Source organism: Labrus mixtus, chromosome 5 (assembly GCF_963584025.1).
Source record: "Labrus mixtus chromosome 5, fLabMix1.1, whole genome shotgun sequence".
In the NCBI taxonomy this organism is placed as follows: Eukaryota; Metazoa; Chordata; class Actinopteri; order Labriformes; family Labridae; genus Labrus; species Labrus mixtus.
Window position 1 is genome coordinate 21993134 of NC_083616.1, and position 19617 is coordinate 22012750.

The window sequence follows — 19617 nt, forward strand, 5'->3', positions numbered from 1 at the left end:
CTCAGCTTGTAACCACAGCATTCTTACGCTGAGGCATCAGTCTGCTCTGCAGCTATACAAGCCAATTATTAACCCGCAGGATGTTCCCACTCTGCAACCCTCCTCTTCCCATCCAGGAGCAGATCAGAGTCAAGCCACCTTCACAGGATTCATTTCTAATCCTCTGTCACTGCATGCAGGAATCAGATGACTAATAGGAAGGCTTAGAGGAGTCTTCCCGGGATGTTGTATTAAAAGGATTCCTTCTCTGTGCTATGATTACTATACACAGAATGACAAGACTCCAAAGACTTTTTTTTTTTTTGGGGGGGGGGGGGGGTTGATACTACAGTCTGTGGGGATGGTAGATGGCTGTAGCTGAGGATAGAAAACAAATGTTTCCTGTAGTTGGACTAAAAATTGATTAGAAGCTGTATTAGACCACCTAAGACAACAATGATCACTTTAAGTCTGAACTTACCATGATCTGCAGTCAAGGCACCGCATGCTCTAAAATTAAAACCATACCTAAAAACAGGCTTCAAAGAAAGTAAGCTTGTTTGAAGAATGCTTAAAAATAAAATCTTTACCAGGGTCAGGCTGTGATGGATCGTCTTCTTCATCCTCCTCATTCAGGGAGAACATCAGTGGCTCCTCATAGTCCTGAGTGAAGAAACAGGGAACCTTTCACCAAACAGCATACACATCTTCACACTGACACTTTCACAGTATGACTCATACATACCACAAACTAAAGTACTAAAGCACAAGTGTGTGGCAAGTGCCTAATTGCGTAACAGATAATAATTTTAGCGAGCATCTGTATCGTATAAAAAAAAAAAAAAAAGGTCCTATTGGATGTCATGTGCCCCCACCACACCCTTCTGAACATGACATGAACAATGACAGCTTTTGAGTGAGGCGTGTGAGGCGCCAACTCCAACACCTGAACAATAAGAGTGAAACGATGTGGAGCATTGAGGGCCAGTCGGAGCCTATGTGTAGCCATGCCTGCAGTTTGGTAATGGCTGATACAGATGTTCATGGAGAAAAATGTGTTAAACATTTGAAAGTGGATATCCAAGACAACACCTGCTTTTAACAAAGTCAGCCTTGGGAGTTCTGGAAGGACAGCAAACTAATATTTGACTCATAATATCAGGCATGTTTTTTTAAGCACAATCTTTAAGTTATTTTACGGAGTTATTTACATTTTTGTTTCCCTCTATCTGATTAATCCCACATCACAATTAAAAATACTTAAAAGTATTTGATGTTTAGACATTTGAAAAAAATGTATTTTACTTTTTATTCCTAGTTCATTGAAATGTGCCAACTTGAAAGCTACTGGCAGTCTTTTGCAACACAGTCAAAAATGTTGGTCAAAACAGGGTACTTTGTATTCAACATCATGGATGCAAACGCAGGACCACTTTGATAACTATGATAGCACTTTGATAACTATGATAGCACTTTGATAACTATGATAGCACTTTGATAACTATGATAGCACTTTGATAACTATGATAGCACTTTGCACTCCTTTAGCCAGATGTTCTCAAACACCTCACCATGAATATTTAAGTGTTTGTTCTAATGAATGGCTTACATAGTGCAAGAGGCCTCTGGCATAGATGTGTACTATCTTCTCAAGTGACAGTTTTGAGGTAAGATCGCTCCTTTACAAAGCATCACGTACGTCTGCACATGCTGTGAAATGACTCGATAGGGAGATGTGACCCGCAGGTTTATGAGAATGCAGTGCGGAGAAAGGCCGACTTTTCATGATGTTGAAATGTTAATGTCTTTTTTCTGTTTGTTTTTTTCACAGTAAAAAGAGACTGAAGTCTGCAGGGCACTTTTTGTATTTCACTGATAGTCCAAAGAACATGAGGCTTCATCACTTCAGTCTGTAATCTTTTTCCTGCTGCTGGATATGAGCACAGGTCTCCCTCTCTCTGCTGAGTAATAGTTTATAATCTTTTTTTTTATTTTTTTATTTCAATATAATATATTTAATGTCATCAGACTCTGTGTTCATTTGCATATGAACCAAGAAAGTCACATCATTAATTTGTGTTAAATATAAATGCATAAAGGTCTACAGAAAGCTCTAAGTACTACATATATCGTCGACCTCAGCTCTCTTTAATACTCACATTTTCTTCTACAGCAGAGATCCCTCCATTGATACCAGAATACAGAACTGAAAGAAGAGAAAACTTATTCAGATGCAGCCAATAAACTTCAAAAGAGGCTGAAGTAAGCGCAGATGTTTGTCAGTTTTTAACAACATTGTAAGTAAAGTCTTGTTGTTTGTGTCTTTTCATAACCTTGGGATCTAAATCCTTACGTCTTGATCTCCTGTCTTTCATTTAACTACTAACTGCATCCCAGATCAAAGGAAACAAAGCAGAAGGAAGTGTTGCATGGTTAGGTATGAGGTTTGGGGTCACCTAAAATCATAAAGGAAGGAAATGCAGGAGAGGGAAGTGGTAGCGACTCACACATAGATATATAGGCTGGGAGTGTAAAACGGAGACAAGATATACGAGAGAGGAGGAGAGAAAAACAAGGGAGAAAAAGATCTTAACTGATTAAACAATGTTCAGTGCTGTTTTTTCAGCATGGTTCCATAAAACACATTCACTCAAGTCTGATAATGAGATGCCAGCTGGCTCTGGTGCAGTTCATCAGCAAGAGAGAGAGAGAGAGAGAGAGAGAGAGAGAGAGAGAGGGAGAGAGGAAAGCAATCTTGTAAAGAGACTGCAACCTTCCAATGTTCACCTGGTAACTAACTCTTTTCCGTTTCTACATCTTTTTTTTTTTACAGTAGGAACCTATGAAAATATACTGACACAGAAAAGTATATCGAAATCAAACACTTTCCTTCATAAAAATGTCAAATAGAAAGGTTTCAACGGCCATGAACCGAAGGTGACATCACATGATTGTGTCATGTGCCTAAACAACACTTAAAAACAAAAGATGTTAAAATCTGCAATGAAGAAAGTAGAGAATAACGTAAATTATCAATTCAAAATGCTAAACCAGCAAATATATTTTTAAACATGAGGAATCGCCTTAATCACTCAAATGGCTTGAACATTTTGTACTTACAGTCCCAGCACTAATAAGAAACATGTAGCTTGTTGCTCTGCTATTTTGCACCTATGTTAACTCAATGACTGATATTTCAATTTAAAATGCCTGCATGCTGAAATTACAAAGATACATTTTTTCAAACCAGATATTTGAATTCTCTTTGATGTGTCTATGCAACAGCCTAAGTTGGGCTTTTCTCAAAACTCACAGTCCAGCATGATGTTTGGCATCACGCCCAAAGCTGAGTGGGCCTTTTGTAAAGGTGGAAGGTATAAATACGGCAACAAGCTTTGGGACAAACTCCCCTCACTCCCACATGTAAGGAGTGGTTTGAGAAAGGCCCTTAATGTTTTTTCATGGATTTGCATTACCTCAAACCCCCACAGGAGGGCAGCCAATGTCTATTAATAAAGTAGTCAGTCTCAAGATACAGTATCTTTCCCCAATAACCACAGAAAAGACAGACAGGCTGTATTCTGACATAAAAGAGAAGAGTTAAGACTGGATGTTTTGGTGCATCCGGGTCTCAAAAAGTCAGACAGATAATAATGGTAGGATACCGTTGTCTGCAGGATCATCCACCAGTTCCTCCTTGCCAAAGATGGTCTCCACTCGTTCCCTCCTGAGAGCTTTGATCTGTGGGAGTAAAGGTAATGCTAAAGGAAGAAATTAAATATACAAATACTCCTTTTGACTGCATGCTTCCATCCATCCATTACACCTCTTCAGGGTTGTAGGGGGGCTGGAGCCGATCCCAGCTATCATTGGGCGAGAAATGGCGTAAACCCTGGACTGGTCCCCAGTCATTTACAGAGCTGACATACAGAGACGGACAAGCAGTCATACTCACACCTACGAGCAATTTAGAGACATCAGTTATCCTTACAAGCATGTCTTTGGACTGTGAGAGGAAAGAACCCACACATGCAAACTACAATGCAAACTCCTGACAGAAAGGTTCCAGCCAGGCAGGGGGTTCAAAGCAGGGCACCACAGTGCAGCCCTGCATGCTTCCAAATGGATGCATTTATTTTCTTGGTATATTTAGGGAAAAAGATATGAATAGGAACTGTGTATGATGCCATGCATGGTCCACCAACAACAGGTTGAATTGCATATTTCATTATAAAAAATAGCTTTGCTGTTTTGGTCCAATGTTTGCAGATCTTTACCAGCGTTCGACAACACAAACTCACCTCTCTGAGGAAGTCCTCATCTCTGAGCCGGTCTCTGAGAAGCAGGATGTCAGAGTGTCGGCTCTCCTCTGAGCTCCACCTCAGGTTTTGTCGGACGGTCAGAGTCAGGTTTCCTGTATCGTGACAGAACCTCAGCAAGCGGGATCGGTCAGCCCAAACCTGGGACAGACCTGCTGGTGGGGTGGCGAGAGGGTTGGGCGGGCTGCAGAACAAGAGGTGGGTTTGTCTCATCAAACATTTCGGTTTACATTCTGAATGAAAACAGTTTTAAATATTAAACAGATAATTATAATGATAATACGTTTTATTTTTAAAGCACAAGAAAGACTTTCTAAACCGTAAAATTGTTTAAAGCGCTGTCACTCCAGGAGATGAAAGTACAGTCTAGGTTTTAAGGCCAGCCAGGTAAACGGGCCTATGAAGGTGAGCTTTGAGATTTATGGATCCAAATTGAGCACAAAACATTCCTGAGTTTTAAAGCTTTAACTGGTGTTGTTTAGCATTTTACATGTTCTCCAAAAGAACTATAACCTGTATTTTGTACATTAGCTGAGATATCTAAAGAATCCAAATTATCTGGGGTAATAGCTCAGAGGCATGGCAGTAAAGAGGTTAGTAAAAAGCAGTTCTGGGTTTGAGCCTGCTGGAAAAAAGGGGCCTTTCTGTGTCGACTATTTCCTGCCTAAGTGGGTTTTTGATGTTGCTCAGTTTCCTCTCAGCAGTCCACATTAAATGCAGATTTGGGCTGATTGGCGGCTCTAAGACCTGTTATTGACTAGCAACCTGTCCAGAGTGTACTCTGCCTCTGCTGCAATATCAATCAATCAATCAATCAACTTTTATTTGTATAGCGTCAACTCATAACAAGTGTTATCTCGAGACACTTTACAAGAAGCAGGTAAAATACCTTACTCATTGTCTGTTAACATTACAAAAGAGCAGGTAAAAAGACCTTACTCATTGTTATGTTACAAAAAGCAGGTAAAAGACCTTACTTATTGCTATGTTACAAAGATCCGGCCTATCCATCATGATGATATAATGATATAAAATGTGATTCTTGTTATGACCCTGTGTCCTTAGTAAGTAAAGCTAAAGAAAGGATAACTAACAGCGTATGTGAAACTGGCTTGTTTCTACAATCTGTACTGAATGCATTATGTTGCAGCAAAACAGTGAATGATTCAATATCTCTCCTTGTGGGAGCTGATTATCTTACTGTGTGAGCAGCTCCAGTAGCTCCATGCTGCCTGCTGCCCGTGCCAGCTGCAGCGGTGTGACTCCCTCTTCATTTGGCAAACTGACAGCCATTAGACCCCCGGGCTGACAAAGCAGCAGCTCTGCCAGGCGATAAAGACCCCACCTCACAGCCAGGTGGAGGGGAGACTCTCTGAGACTGTGATCTGAGGATAAGTGGGATATTGTAGTGTTAAATAAAAAAAAGAGTACAACTCTGCAGAGATAAAAGAATCCAGAGAGACGAGAAAAAATGATCCAGTGACTGAAGGTGATACAAAAAACAAAGGAGGAAACACAACAAACCCCTTTTGTCAATAACCACCTTCCACTCCATGATAATTAACCTAAATGTCAATGACTGATTCCTCCTTTGGATCTCTCTGCCCCACTGACCCACTTTAAGGAAATAAAAGCTTTTATTCATGCCACTTCACGAAGTCTGACCTAGACCCGTAACCAGGAAACTGGACTGCATTAAATCAGCTACAGTCCAGCAACAAGTAAGCCCATTTCAGCTTTTTAAAGGTCAAATAATTCTTAGATCATACAAAAATATCAAACATCATCCGAAAAGTTGAGTACTGAGTGCTGGACAAAAAGCATCCAAAGACAGAGATAGACTTAAGTCTTCACAGCAGAAGCCGCTCCAATTAACATTGAATCGGAATTATCACCACATGTGTAGTTTCGGGCCCTCGCCCTTCATCCGACATGAACAAGTGAGTAAACACAACTCCACATATATACAACCCCTGAGATCACCTAACAGGTCTGAGTAAACAATTCATAGTGATGCTCCACAAGACCAATGCGTAGACTCTACAAATACACAAAAATACAATTATACACAACTTCAGCAGGAAAAAGCCTGCAGTGAATTACCAGAATAACATGGATTACATGACTGGAACATCAGGAGAAACTGATTTATTTTAAGTGTTTGGGTGGAGTCATCATGATCAATATGATGGTTTATTCGGGATCTTTCAAAATTACACTACAATGTAGGTTATTTTCTCTTATTTATATAAAGATTGCATTTCTGTTCTTATTGTCGTACAAAGTAAGGAGAGTGTTGAAAAAACACGTGTTGATTGTGCTTTGCACCCTTACTGTATATCCAGGGCAATTTATGCTTCCAAACTGGACCGGTATATTACATTTGAGATGATGTAATAATTAACAAACACAGGTTTTTCTTTACAGATCTAAAAAGGCTCAACGTCTTCTTAGTGCCCGACCGAGATGAGAATTTTGGGCTGATATCTTTCTTAGATCTATGTTCGATCTGCAGAGATAAATATTATAAGAGATATATAGCTTATTTTAATCCATATAGCACATTCTGCTGGTGACAGAGAACTGCTAGCGTAATACAATGAATCTCAAATTAAATGAGATTTGACTGGTGAATAATTCCAGTAATATCGGCACATATCTACAACAGAAATAGCCGATACCGATAGTCACTGGATAAGCTTATATCTGCGGATATTATCTTGCTGATTAATCGGTCGGGCTCTTCTTCTCCTAGTTGTCCACAAATATTCTGTGCCAATAACAATGCCACCGATATAAAATTGTAACCATCAGAGGAAAGTTCGGGATTGATCACTGATTCCTAAACAGTGATGTCAGCAGCAGCAGCCGTGTTATCAAATTAACCACAGACATTCAGAGGGAGCCGCTGCAATGAAACAGACTGCCATAACTATATTAACGCTAAATCTAGTTTGTATTTATGTAGGTGGTCTTACACAAACAGATTGCGGCATCTAGCAAACATGGTGGTCAACACACACACACACACACACACACACACACACACGCACACAAACACACTTGGCTTCAGATTTATTAAGCTTTGCCTCGGGCTACTTCCAGATGGAAAAGCTCTATTAACCGCATTACATGCTGCTTAATTGGCTTTGATGAATTTAACAGAAGCACACATGTGACCAAGCTCACTTCCGATTTTCAGCCCAGTGAGCGTGGATGGAAAACAGGAATGATGGCGGAGAAGTAGACTGGTGGAGGTGAGCAGTTCAACAGTTCACCAACCTAGTGGAACACTGGCTACAAGTTGTCCAGCAAAAATTAAGTCAGTCTATAAACTGATTTCTCCCGTTTTAAATATTTATCAAACTTTCTCATTCGTCATTTTGTATCCAAAGACATTGTTTTATTATGAAAAATTACAAACAATGTGCTTCTGTTAAACATGTTTGTACAGAAATGTCGGTTCAGACCGATAAGATAATCCTGCTCTCACCCTCTCCACTGTGGCTTCCCAGCACATTCCAGTTCTGAGGGATATCCAGGTTGGCCATGGCCAAAGCCACACGACGATCCATAGCCCAGCGAGAGCTCTGCTTGCCAAGGTTAAAAAGGCTGCTCAGCTCTATGTGATCTGTGGAGCTCAGGCAATGTCCGTGGATAACCAGGTGCTCTGCCAATTCCTGAGAATAAAGCGATGATAGATCAGATCAAATCTGAGATAACTTATGTGCAATGTTAAAAAAAGGTGATGTTCAATAGGGATAAAGAGCGACTTGTGAGAAGACTTAACTTTTCAATACAAAACAAAATTGTTTGGAGAGTTTTTTGACTTGAGTTGAATTATGATTCATTTTAAGATGGATATTTTTGAGACAGAACGAAAGTGGGGGAAGAATGGGGCATCATAGGGATGATAGAACTTGCATGTTATGTAAGTTTGTGTTTGTGGATCTTCCCTACCTGAGCATCATCCTGAACGTACTCAAGTGAAGCTCCTCCCACCCAGGTGAGGGGTGTGGTTTCGGAGCACATGTAGGCCTGGACAGAAACCATCTCAGCCAGGTTATGTCCTAAAACAGGACACAAGAGAGATTAACACCAAACAGACATTTAACAGAGCTGCTATATAAAGAAAAAATACCCATTTAACAAAGATACTGCCTGCTGCTGCTTTCTGATGCACCTACTGAAGTGAAAGTATCCTCTCTGAGAAGATATGCAATCTAAATCTTTGATAAATAGATGAAAATATTTTAAACATAACACATTTAGGTTTAGGGTTATACACAATACAAACTCACACGTATGGTTAAAACCCAGTGCTTCTTCTTAGATGTTCAACAATATGGTCACAAAAGGTTTATTTTTTTCCATTACTTAATGGAGAAAGATACAAGGTTTTAATAGTCCAGCTATCTTAGACAGTGAACAACCCTGCAGGACTGTCTGCTGTCTGCTTCAACCTACACAGAGGCTCAGTAATGTTGACACAATGTTTATGGAGCTGTTTCCCTCCTGAGAGGAAGCTGATAAGATTCTGCATCCTTCCAGACCACTTGCACAGACAGTCTATGTATATGTGTGTGTGTATGTGTGTTTAGATTCAAACAGTGATTAACAGTTCCTGAGTTTATCACATACAGGAATGGAAAACCTGGGGTTGTCAGGATGTGCACTCTTACATCTGAACATGATTTTTAATTTTTCTTGGAAAATAAAGAAACTACTTGAACACATTCATATAACAGACACACATATGCACTTACCAGGCACTATAAAGCAAAGCATGACATCACTCTGAGCCCGAGTGACATGAACCAGCATGGATCCTTCCAAAACAACATAGACCTCTGTATCCTCTGGCATCGAGTCTAAGCCCTCCAGCAGGGCAAATACCTTTGCCTGGCCCTGAAATAAAGAAAGGTGAGGGAGGTTGAAAGAGAAAATAAGAAAGGAAAATACCAGAGAGGGAAAAATATTCCTTTTTATAAAGATACGGACTCATATTCTGAGTAAGACTCTATTCTGATGGAGAGCTCTACCTTTCTGTAAAGTCTACCAAATCCCTTGACAGCATTCCTTCTGAGGTCAAATCAAAGCATTGCCCCCTCAATAAAAACAGGAATGTCTTCTGCCGAGACCTGCCCTGAGCCCAACAGACCAGAATGCTGTAGACCTCTGATCTGAGGCAGAGGAGTCACACTGACAGACTGATGGGCAGCTTTTCTAAAACTTTGTGCATTTCTGATGTGGGTGTGACGACATGTTATGCATCAGCCTCACCAGACAGTAAATCTTCAGTGAAGAGGCCATGGCTAAGCTCTTTCAATTCTAGGTCAGAGATGTATCTCATATCTCATCTAGAGCTGAAACACAACTGGATTTTTAGTAAGAGCACTAAATCATCCTATATTACTTTAGTACATAAAGAGACCATACAAGAAGAAGGTCTATTATTTAACAATAGCTTAATGTGGAGCTCATAAAAAAAAACCTAATAAAACAATGAGTTATCATTTGATTAACTATTAAATTATTTTTCGGGCCATTTGAGGACAGAAGCATGAGCTGTTAATACAACACTGATTTCTTGTCACCCGGTCAAGGAGACGTGGTAAACAGTAACCTATAAAAACATTGAGCGGATACTAAGAAACTAGAGCGCTCATGTTTGTGCTAAACTAAGCTGTAATTTCAGTGTCCCTCAGTGTTGGTCTCTAACAAAATCAATTTACTATGTGAACCAGCTAGCAGCTAACTTTGGCAGTATGCTGTTTTGTTGAGTAACAGGGTTATGAGAGGCTTTTATGTTGGTTTTGTTTTGGAAAAGATAATGTAAGGATGGCATGAGATTTAAATTTACATTATTAATGCAACCGCAACTGAGCGGGATTGCAGATATTTTACAGTTTAAATATTAAAATGTAACATCTATTTAGTTTCACTGCCTCCAAAAAGGAAAGAAACATCTTTCAGGTTCAATTGGCTTCTTTTTAGAGTGCTTTCCACCAACATCTAACAGTTGCAGGGGAAGAGATCGTTTCTAAAATATATCAATTTGTCCAGCTACAGTGGCCTCAATAGACTAGACTGAGTTCAACATGACACACTGTATATGGGTTATTCTGGGCAACGTATCAAATGACTGACTGAGGCAGGAGCAGAGGAGACAGGCAGAAGCGAAAAAAAAAAAAGCAAAGGCATCACAGAGTGTGTAATGGTGTAAAAATGTGGGTTGATTTTGAAGTATTTTCTCCATCTTTTTCTTTTACTCATGAGAGTCTGTCTATTAGCCTTGCATCACCTCAAGCACTGACCTGATTTCTCACGCTTTAAAACAGAGAGGCTTTACTCTCACTTTCTCAGATAGAAACAATGTCAGTAATCCTTCCTCCACGTCTCTCCGTCTCACCTAATCCCACCTTTCACTTCTCTATCCTTTTGCTCTTTGACAGAGAGAACATCAGGTTTACACACAGATTTTCCTGAGCCCTCATTAAAACCCCTCACCTGACCAGATGTTAATCACTCGTGACGCTGTGTGGACACTTCAAAAAATACTGGACATGACAAAAGAGAAATTCCCTGGCAGAGGATAATGGACCAGAACCGTCTTTTAAAAAGCAAAAGCAGTCGTTCTGACATGAATGGATACGCTGTGTCGTACGCTGTACTCTGGCTGGAAAACATCTTTGCTTTCGGGGAAAATATCTCAACAACTAATGGATTGTTCAACATGAAAGTTGGCACAGACATTTATGCCTCCTTAAGGATTCATATTAAAAACTGGTGATCCCTTTAGTTTTATTCCCACACCACAAGCAGTTTGAAATACAACCTAATATGTCCAATATTTGATTATGGGACAAATACCTACAAATCACATTGCCATTGCAATGGCAGGCTAAGATGATAAACATGTTATGTTGAACACGGTATTATGCTAGCTTTTTAACTATTTGCATTTTGGGAAACTGATGTTAGCATTTTACTAAGTCTGCTTTAAGCGTATATGAATGTTGCATAAACAAATAATTCCATCTATTTGTTGGCTTGTGCAGAAAACAAGTACAAAACTGGGGCACAGGTGTTTAATCATTACATGAAAAGGCAAGCGTCCACATTCAGAGTCTGGTAACCTTTCAGTAACCTCGAGTGGATGGAAAACAGGATTAAAAAACATGTCAAATCAGAAAGAATTCAATTGAAGTTATTGACTGTGAGCAAAGCAGTTCCCTTTTGATCTCATTAGATCCCAAACTGAAACTAATAAAAACATACTCGACGGCAGTCCCACCCTGTTTGACTTCAGCTTAACCTCACAAACAACAGCTCCATTCAAAGGTTCAACACGACCAGAGACATCACAAATCAAACTGTTTGCAGATCTTGAGTGTGTAAAATACAACTACAAAACATCGCTGTGAATGAATCACACAGTTACTGATTTACTACTTATACACACAAATGCCAGGCTGATGAATAAGGTTATTTTTGCCAAGAAACTATGATTCAGTGCTCAAATAATCCGTCATTAAAACTGTGAATTGGGTCATTCAAACACCAATGACGTTTGATCGAAAGCATTATTCTCCTTACATCGTGGCGCCCTCACTGACCCTTGCGCTGAATCGGACATCATATTTAGAAAAAAACATACAACTTTGCTGCACAAAATGATTAAATTACATGTTCTGTACTGATCCAAAAAAAGAAAACAATTAAATCCCTTCAGATACAGACAGGCAGCTGATTCAGTTTCATTAAACATAATTGTTTGGTCATGAGTACAAAACCTCTGTGCAGACTTTCAGTTGGCATAAATGTGGCTGCTGATCCTTGATTTCTAACTCAATTTGCAGAGATTTCCCAGAGGGATAACACAGTCTTGAGATTAATATGAGAAGCTGGTCTCAAACATGACTGCAAACTGTAGAGCTCATACTCACATACAGAGGCACTTTCCTCCTGCTCAGCTCCATCGGCTCAGCAACTACAGGCAAGGAGGGACATTAAACAGACAGACGAGAGACAACGTTTTTTTTTTTTTTTTTAAAAAGGAGACTTACATTCATTCATCTGTACTTCTTTGGTTATTCTGCCTGCTCCTCGGTTCGTGAGGAGATTATCAGACCTTTTCTGTGCCAAGCAGAGTATGTCTAATGAGACAGGACCATCTTTTGATCTGAAGTATGAGAGTAATGATTATGATTCTTTCTCTTTTGGTGCAAAGGGATAACACCAGAACACCATATGAGCCCAAATCTCAGGTATTGTTGTTGTTGTCAGCTACTGCAAAGCATTATAGAACCAGAATCAGATTCATGGCAAAGTAAGTCACATACAGGGTAGGCTGTTCGCTTTAGTGTATTTGTGAAAAAAAACAACAGACTTTACACTAAATAATTCATAAAGAAATATGAAGGCAAGAACTGTAATTCAAGAAAGTAGGAAATTGATTGCTTTCATTGCTGCAGGGTTGAGAGCTGTTCTATATCCTTCCCCTGAACTGGACACTACACAGCTCGGTCGTTTCACTGCCGTTTTTGAAGACATTGTTTTACAGTGCAGTTGCACTTTCCTTTGAATGTTGAATCATTTACCATCAAAATTTGAACTGACCTCGTATTACAGTGAGAAAAGCAAATCACACCTAACAAACAAGCAGTTCGAGTCGCTTACTTTAAGAGACAGGAAAATTGTTTGCTAATGTAAGGTTATCAATGTATTGACATATTTTTTATGCAGAAATAAAAATACAAAAAAAAGTATAGCTTTAAAAATACATGTAATTTTTTTTTTTTTAGCAATGATTCAGATGAATGTTCTGTTGACGTAATTGACTTCAAAATAAATGAGTGCGGTCTTTTCTTATTGCTTGGATTTTGCCACCCAAACAGGGTTGACATATTAGCAAACACTCAGTATTATAACAAGAAAAAAGACAAGTTTTTTTTGGTTTTTAGTCAACAGCTTGTAGAAATGGTTCAGAAATTTGATTTACCTACCTCCACAGGAGCTCAAACTCCGGCTGAACAAACCTGACTGAGCGCGCGGATGTCGCAGGAAGAAACGGAGCACCTAACTCGGACTCATCCTCGGTTTGCTATCTGCTGATTGAAGTGTCGCAGCAAAAGCCACAAGTTGAGAAATGGCGTTCAGTCGGCGAGGCTGCTGTTTCCAGTGTGAGCTGCAGCCTCCACTGACACAGCAGCATCTTCCTCTCTCGACCGTGTTGATGCCTTCTGTCTTCCGTCTGCTCAAATGCAAATTCATCCCTTCATGCGAGAGTCTAATGTTTCTTTGAGGTTGCAGCGACCTCCAGTGGAAGGTAAGACAGTTAAGAGACCATCTAAAAAGTTGTTTTCTCTGCATGCTGTAACCTTCGTGGATCACTTCTCAAAACGTTGGAACACAATTACTTCGAGTCAGATTCAATATTACAAAGATTTATTCTTATCTGCTTATAAAACATTTGTCAATGCCAAATATTATGGAAACACAAAGCAGACATTCATAGCGAAAACATTCAAACACACACACATGGCACATTTACTATTGTAAGTAATTACAAGACTTCCAGTAAAAGCAACATCTCATTCACACGCATACTGTTCATACAGTAAAAGTATTTTGTCTTTGTTGTTTTCATTCCCACCAGAGTGGTAGCATGTATCTGTCAGTCTCTTAAAACCTGTAGCAAAATGTTTCTGTTGAGGACACGCACCCGGTCATGTCAGAAAATTTGTGTCTGATGTCTCAAAAAGGAGGGTTCAGAGTTCTAACGCCACTCAAACTCAGTCTAAAGCAGTTTTTACCCCACTACAAGGTGGGTAGGTAACTACCTCAGGTGGCCTGCAATTGTGGCTTTGAGGTGCTTGCTTCTCCCTTATTGAGGCCATTAGACCTGCTGACGCCAGAGCAAGGCACCTCTTTTCTAGGGAGGGTGGAGGCAAACATTGTGTCCAACATGCCCAGAACCTCCAGGAGTTCCTGCTGGTAGTCAATCTCTCTTTCCAGCAGCTCCTGCAGGCGCAACAGCTGCCGATCCACAACTGGTGACTGTCCGATAATTGACTGATAAATGTCCAGGATCATCTCGGTCGCCGTGACAAGGACAGGAGAAAACCTGGGGTCCACCACGTTCCTGGAGACGACACAGAAAGAAAGTTTTCATTCATCAAAATGTTTTCGAATGATTTAATGAACAGCTCCCAAATTCAATGCATCCACTTAATATCGAAGTATTTATGTTTTATTTCTGCAACTCACCCGATGAGGAAATTGAGCAGCTGAGAGAGACCCTGTTCATCCCTTCCTGCCAGAGCATTCTTCAGGGTTCCTCTTCGATCCAGCTCCTTTATAACAGCTACTGTGATCTCTGGCTTTCTCAGTCTTATCCATGTCTAGGAATACAATTAAATATGTATTTATATCAATAATAGTAAATTATATTAAAGCCTTTTTAAAAGGATTCATTGTGCATGACAGATGCAGTTCAAGTTCTAATTTAAAAACAGTGATTCCACTCTGTACAACTTTACAACAACAAAGTAGCACATCACTGCTTCACTAAGAAAACTGAAAGGGACACCAGGAAATGAATAACAACTGATGTAACCGTGTCGCTTAAGTTTGAAGGAATAAAAAAAAAACATACCTCCAGAGCTGTATCCAAAGCCTTTGATACATTAAATTTCTTGAGCTGTTTGTCGTATTTGGCCAAATGCTGTTTCACTGGCTTGCTGACTAGATAGTCATCCTGGGAAAAGACAGGAAACCAAGACTTTAATTAAAAACTGGGAAAGAAAACAGTTCCATTAGCATCATGTAATGACTCAGTATGCAGAATAAAAGGCGTCACTAGGATCAGCCAATTTACAGATGGAAGAAATGACTCAAAGCATCTTTCTGCGAATAATAACCCAACAAACCACATCACATCTGTAACTGCTGACCTCAGCTACTACATGTACACTGACCTGTTTAGGGACATAGTTCTTTCCCTTGACAAAAACACGATATGTTGGTCGTCTCCTCTGTTGGCCAGACGTTTCTTTGGAGTCTTCAGGGCTTTTCCTGTGTTTGATACTCAGAATGCTGTTGGTCATTCCCACGACGATGGACTCGTCATCCGGCTATAAGAAACAAATATTGAGAATTTTATTTTGAAAAAACTTAAAATATAAGACAAATCAATATGTCACCATGCCTATGGCTGATACTCCATTTTATGTGAACACATGCTGGGGTGGTAATTTAGGGAGACAAAAAAAATGGAAGAAATGTCATATCTGTTCAGTCTAAGGTTGCACATTGTGTTCTGGAAACCCCCTTTTCAACACCAAACAGAGAGAATATAATGTTTCATGTCTTTTCAATTTAAATGTCATGTAATTGATACTTCTGTTGCTTGATTCACAAACCAAAACTTCCATTTTAGCCTCTAAGGGCTGCTCTTTCAAATAATATCCCCAACTAAAGATGTGTCTTACATAGAAACTAATTCTTCTCTCTATACTGAGGTTTTTTAATCTGTGTTTATAGGTCACAGTGAGACAAATAATGGGGACATGCTATGATGGATGAGAGTTATCAACCTTCCTTAGCTTTTGCCTCATTTATTTTAAAACACTTTCCTCCATTTGTTTAAAAAAAATGAAAAAAAAAACTAATATTTAAAGATGAAAAGTTGAAAGTACTTTCTTACCGCCAAAGCCAGACTCAGGATGGAGGCAGCGTAGTCAAAGTTGTGGACCACTTTATAGTTGGTTGTGTTGTAAACCTTCACATGCCTGAAAGACAAGCACAGGCTCTACATTTGGATCATGACAACAATGCTTAGAACTCTGTAAATCACAGACGCAGCTCTACTTGTCCTCATCGATGCACAGTTTAAAGAATGGTTTCCATGTCTGCTATGTCAGAAATGAGTAATGTACAAACAACTATCGGCATACCTGTCCAGAGAAGCTGACAGAAGTCTCTGTCCATTGCTGCTGAGAGACAAACATGTGACAGTTTTGTGATGGTTCTTTAGCGACACCAGAGGCTGGCCTCCTTTTAGCAGATCCCACACTTTCACATAGCGTCCACCTAAAGAGAGAGAGAGAGAGATGTTTTTTTCCCCACATGTCTTGTATAGATTGTACATAAAGTAAAGTATTTGTGCATGACTGCATGGAGGTAAATGTTGTAGAAAAAAAATTATTCCAGGCTATTTCTGTCCTGACTGAAATCCCAGCCCATAATCAACTTTGGTTCCTTGTGTATCGAGGCCGGTCCAACTTTCAGCATTTCCTCCGCAATGTTTTATAGACTACAACCCGAAATAGGCTGAGGGACACTTCATTGAATTAAATTCATCCAACATTGTTAACAGAAGTGGTGTTAAGTCTGCAATCAAAGGGTGCACTGTCTGAATACCTGCAGAGACGAGGAGTCCCTCAGAAGGATAGAGAAGCAGACTCTCCACTGGTTGGCCATGGTCCATCGTCATCACACTCTTCTCCACTCTGGCATCAAACAGTTTCACCGTGTGGTCATAAGATCCTAGAGAGAAAAACAAAGTGGCTTTATAAAGTATCAAAACACATAAACAAAGGGGATGCACTACATATTGACACCTAGGAATGGTAAGACTTTAGTCCATTTAACATTTACAGGTTGTCAGAATTCTTGAGATCATCAGAATTTCAGTCGATGGATCACTCATGAAATCATCATTCAACAATTCATTTATAACACAAGAACTTTACAAGAATCGAGAGGCTACAAACATATCCTGCATCCCTGAACCGGTACAAATGATTGGTGGATGGGCTTAAAATTGTCTGTTCTAGTCCAGGCATTTACTCTTGACAGGAATCCCACTTAAATATAAACGTCCATCTGCTAAAATACAACAGGATGTTTGAATTAACCCTCATATGCAACACTCCAAATACAAGAACAGCACATCTTAAACCTTAGAAAACAGTGACACATGGGATACCTACTTTGTTTGGTTCAATTTATAATGGACCAAATCCTAGTGTCCTGTACTTTGTTAACATTTTCTACCATCCAAAATAAAAAAAAAAGCAATATATGACAACTTCCATCTCACCAGTGACGAAGAGATCTCTGTTGAGTTTGCTTGCGACACCGCAGCGAATGTAATCTGTGTGTTCTTGGTAAACGTTAAGGTCTGTTGCATTTGGGATGTCCCAAAGTCGACAGGTGTAGTCGTCCGAGCCTGTGAGGATCTGGTAACGATCTGAAGTGAAGTCTGTCACGTGTACAGCCCTGAGAAACACAAAATGAGAAAAAATAAAACACATCAGTCCTATTTCATGGCATGATGCTTATGCCAATGAGAAGGTGTGGTCAGCTGAGGCTCAGGAGAAAGAGAGGGTCGTGAACTCATAGCATAGTCAGCAGTGTGTGAGCGTGTTTGTAAGAGCGGCTGAATGTGTCACGTATAGAAACCTAGGAGTAAACACTTTCGAGGTACAGTCCATTTAACATTTACAGGTTGTCAGAATTCTTGAGATCATCAGAATTTCAGTCGATGGATCACTCATGAAATCATCATTCAACAATTAATTTATATCACAAGAGCTTTACCCTAAACGGGTACAAATGATTGGTGGATGGGCTTAAAATTGGCTGTTCTAGTCCAGGCATTTACTCTCGACGGGAAAGCCACTTCAACATAAACGTTCTGCTGCTAAAATACAACGGGATGTTTGAATTAACCCTCATATGCAACACTCCTAATGCAAGAACAGCACATCTAAAACTGTATAAAACAGTGACACATGGGATACCTACTTTGTGTGCCCTTTGAACATCCTAAGCGCCACCTTGCCACTGACGTCAAACAGCCGGACTACAGAGTCCTCACATCCCGCCACAAGCAGCTGACCGTCTGACCTGAACCTCCCACAGTATGCAGTGTCTTTAAACCGCGTGAATGTCTTCACTGGCTCCTGGGAAAATGGCCCGTAAACGTGGATCTGTAGAAAAACAATACTTGAAAATTCAGAGGACAGACGGCAACCACGATTGTTTCATAAGGTCAACACTGATTCATTTTTGCTGAATTCATGCAAGAGACGCCAACGAAAGAGACGCCAACGTACTCTTGTGAATGCGGTCACTGCAAAGTTATGTGGAGCCACTGGGGAGAAGTCTACGCTTGTGATGGCTCCAAACTCTTTTATCTGGACAGGAGCCTACAAGAAGAGAAACAAGATACATTGTTAGGAATGACAAAACGTGGAGAAAAAAAAGGGGGGGGTGTCATATTCTGGCTCAGTAATTTTTAGAAGAGTAAAAAAAAAAAAAAAAAAAAGAACCTCACCTTGTAGTTTTTCCAGTACAGCGTGTCTTGTGTCACTTTCTCACCAAGTTTAGGATAGACTTGGATTTTGGTAGGTTTGAATGAAGCCATTTTTAGCTGAACGAATTACTCTTTTCCTGGTTAGATGCAGAAAAGATATAAACATGACTATCGGGTAAAAAAAAAAAAAATACAGTGAGAGATTAATATCATTTGGGATAATTAATACTGGAGCCAATAAAGTCCCACAAATCACAATGGGCACAGAAAAGTTTTCATTAACATAAAAATAAATAGCTACGGAGAATAAATTCAGATTTTATATCAAAACGCAATAAAAACTCACCAAACTACGACAGACTAAATATATAACTATTTTGGACACGTCGCTTCTTGTGTTTACTGGGTTTTACTTCTGCGCACAAAAAGCTCACTTAAGTTTTTTAAATATGCACAGTTAATCATTTTCTACTACAGTCAATTGCATGTAATCCTGTTGGATTGAAAACAACAACAGCGTTTTATACATAAACCTTGAACAACGTGTTCAAAGCCTGAAGTTAGTTAGCACAACGCGATTTAGCCGAATAGCATTTCTTACCAAAAGTACATCCTGCTGACGCTTACCTTTGAATAAAAGGTCCCGGTGGTGTGCACTTATTTATTCTAAGTTCAAAGTGTTGAATTTAAGTGATATGGATTTAGGTTGGCGGAGTAAATCAAAAGTGTGTCATTTTAAAGCGTTATCACGTTGCCTCTCAGCGCACTGGAGGACGCCATGATTACAAACGTGACCACTTCCGTTATGCACGTCACCGTCCACATAAAAAGTGAATATGAATTTGTATTTTAAATTAAAATGTTGGATGTCACCGACGTCCCTAGGATAATACTTTTTAAATATTCGTCGACAATAGAAAGAGTATTGTTTTTTTCTAATACTTTACCTACATTCCGGTGAAATCAGGCTGTTTCGTGTACTAATGTAGCAAA

General features: G+C 39.7%; 2 protein-coding genes across 3 annotated transcripts in view; both read right to left on the reverse strand.

Annotated features, from left to right (window-relative positions):
• The window catches only part of LOC132974482 (rho guanine nucleotide exchange factor 28-like), a 42309-nt gene extending 28801 nt beyond the window's left edge, over nt 1-13508 (reverse strand). For both annotated transcript variants that reach the window (XM_061038561.1, XM_061038560.1), the window contains exons 1-10: nt 13307-13508; nt 12248-12291; nt 9065-9206; nt 8259-8368; nt 7792-7978; nt 5500-5683; nt 4281-4482; nt 3645-3720; nt 2139-2185; nt 570-642 (exon numbers count right to left, since the gene is read on the reverse strand). In XM_061038561.1, coding sequence (XP_060894544.1) covers nt 570-642; nt 2139-2185; nt 3645-3720; nt 4281-4482; nt 5500-5683; nt 7792-7978; nt 8259-8368; nt 9065-9206; nt 12248-12280 — 1054 coding nt within the window. In that variant the 5' untranslated portion in view covers nt 12281-12291; nt 13307-13508. The remainder of the gene's footprint in view (nt 1-569; nt 643-2138; nt 2186-3644; nt 3721-4280; nt 4483-5499; nt 5684-7791; nt 7979-8258; nt 8369-9064; nt 9207-12247; nt 12292-13306) is intronic.
• Nucleotides 13509-13731: 223 nt separating this feature from the next.
• utp15 (UTP15 small subunit processome component) lies at nt 13732-19410 on the reverse strand. The gene is made up of 12 exons (XM_061038567.1): nt 19252-19410; nt 18646-18761; nt 18425-18517; nt 18114-18298; nt 17407-17585; nt 16725-16850; nt 16259-16394; nt 16009-16093; nt 15281-15436; nt 14959-15060; nt 14571-14704; nt 13732-14445 (listed from the first exon to the last, which is right to left on the reverse strand). The coding sequence occupies exons 2-12, from the start codon at nt 18733-18735 to the stop codon at nt 14145-14147; spliced, it is 1587 nt and encodes a 528-aa protein (XP_060894550.1). The 5' UTR covers nt 18736-18761; nt 19252-19410; the 3' UTR covers nt 13732-14144.
• Between the last annotated feature and the right edge of the window lie 207 nt (nt 19411-19617).

Bases quoted from the DNA above. Each gene is read 5' to 3' on its own strand.
- utp15 (XM_061038567.1), bottom strand. From the start codon at position 18,735: ATGGCTTCATTCAAACCTACCAAAATCCAAGTCTATCCTAAACTTGGT. The intron at 15,061-15,280 runs GTCAGTGTACAT...GTCTTTTCCCAG, and splicing joins AGAACTATGTCCCTAAACAG to GATGACTATCTAGTCAGCAA. The intron at 14,705-14,958 runs GTATGTTTTTTT...TTGTATTCCTAG, and splicing joins CTTTGGATACAGCTCTGGAG to ACATGGATAAGACTGAGAAA.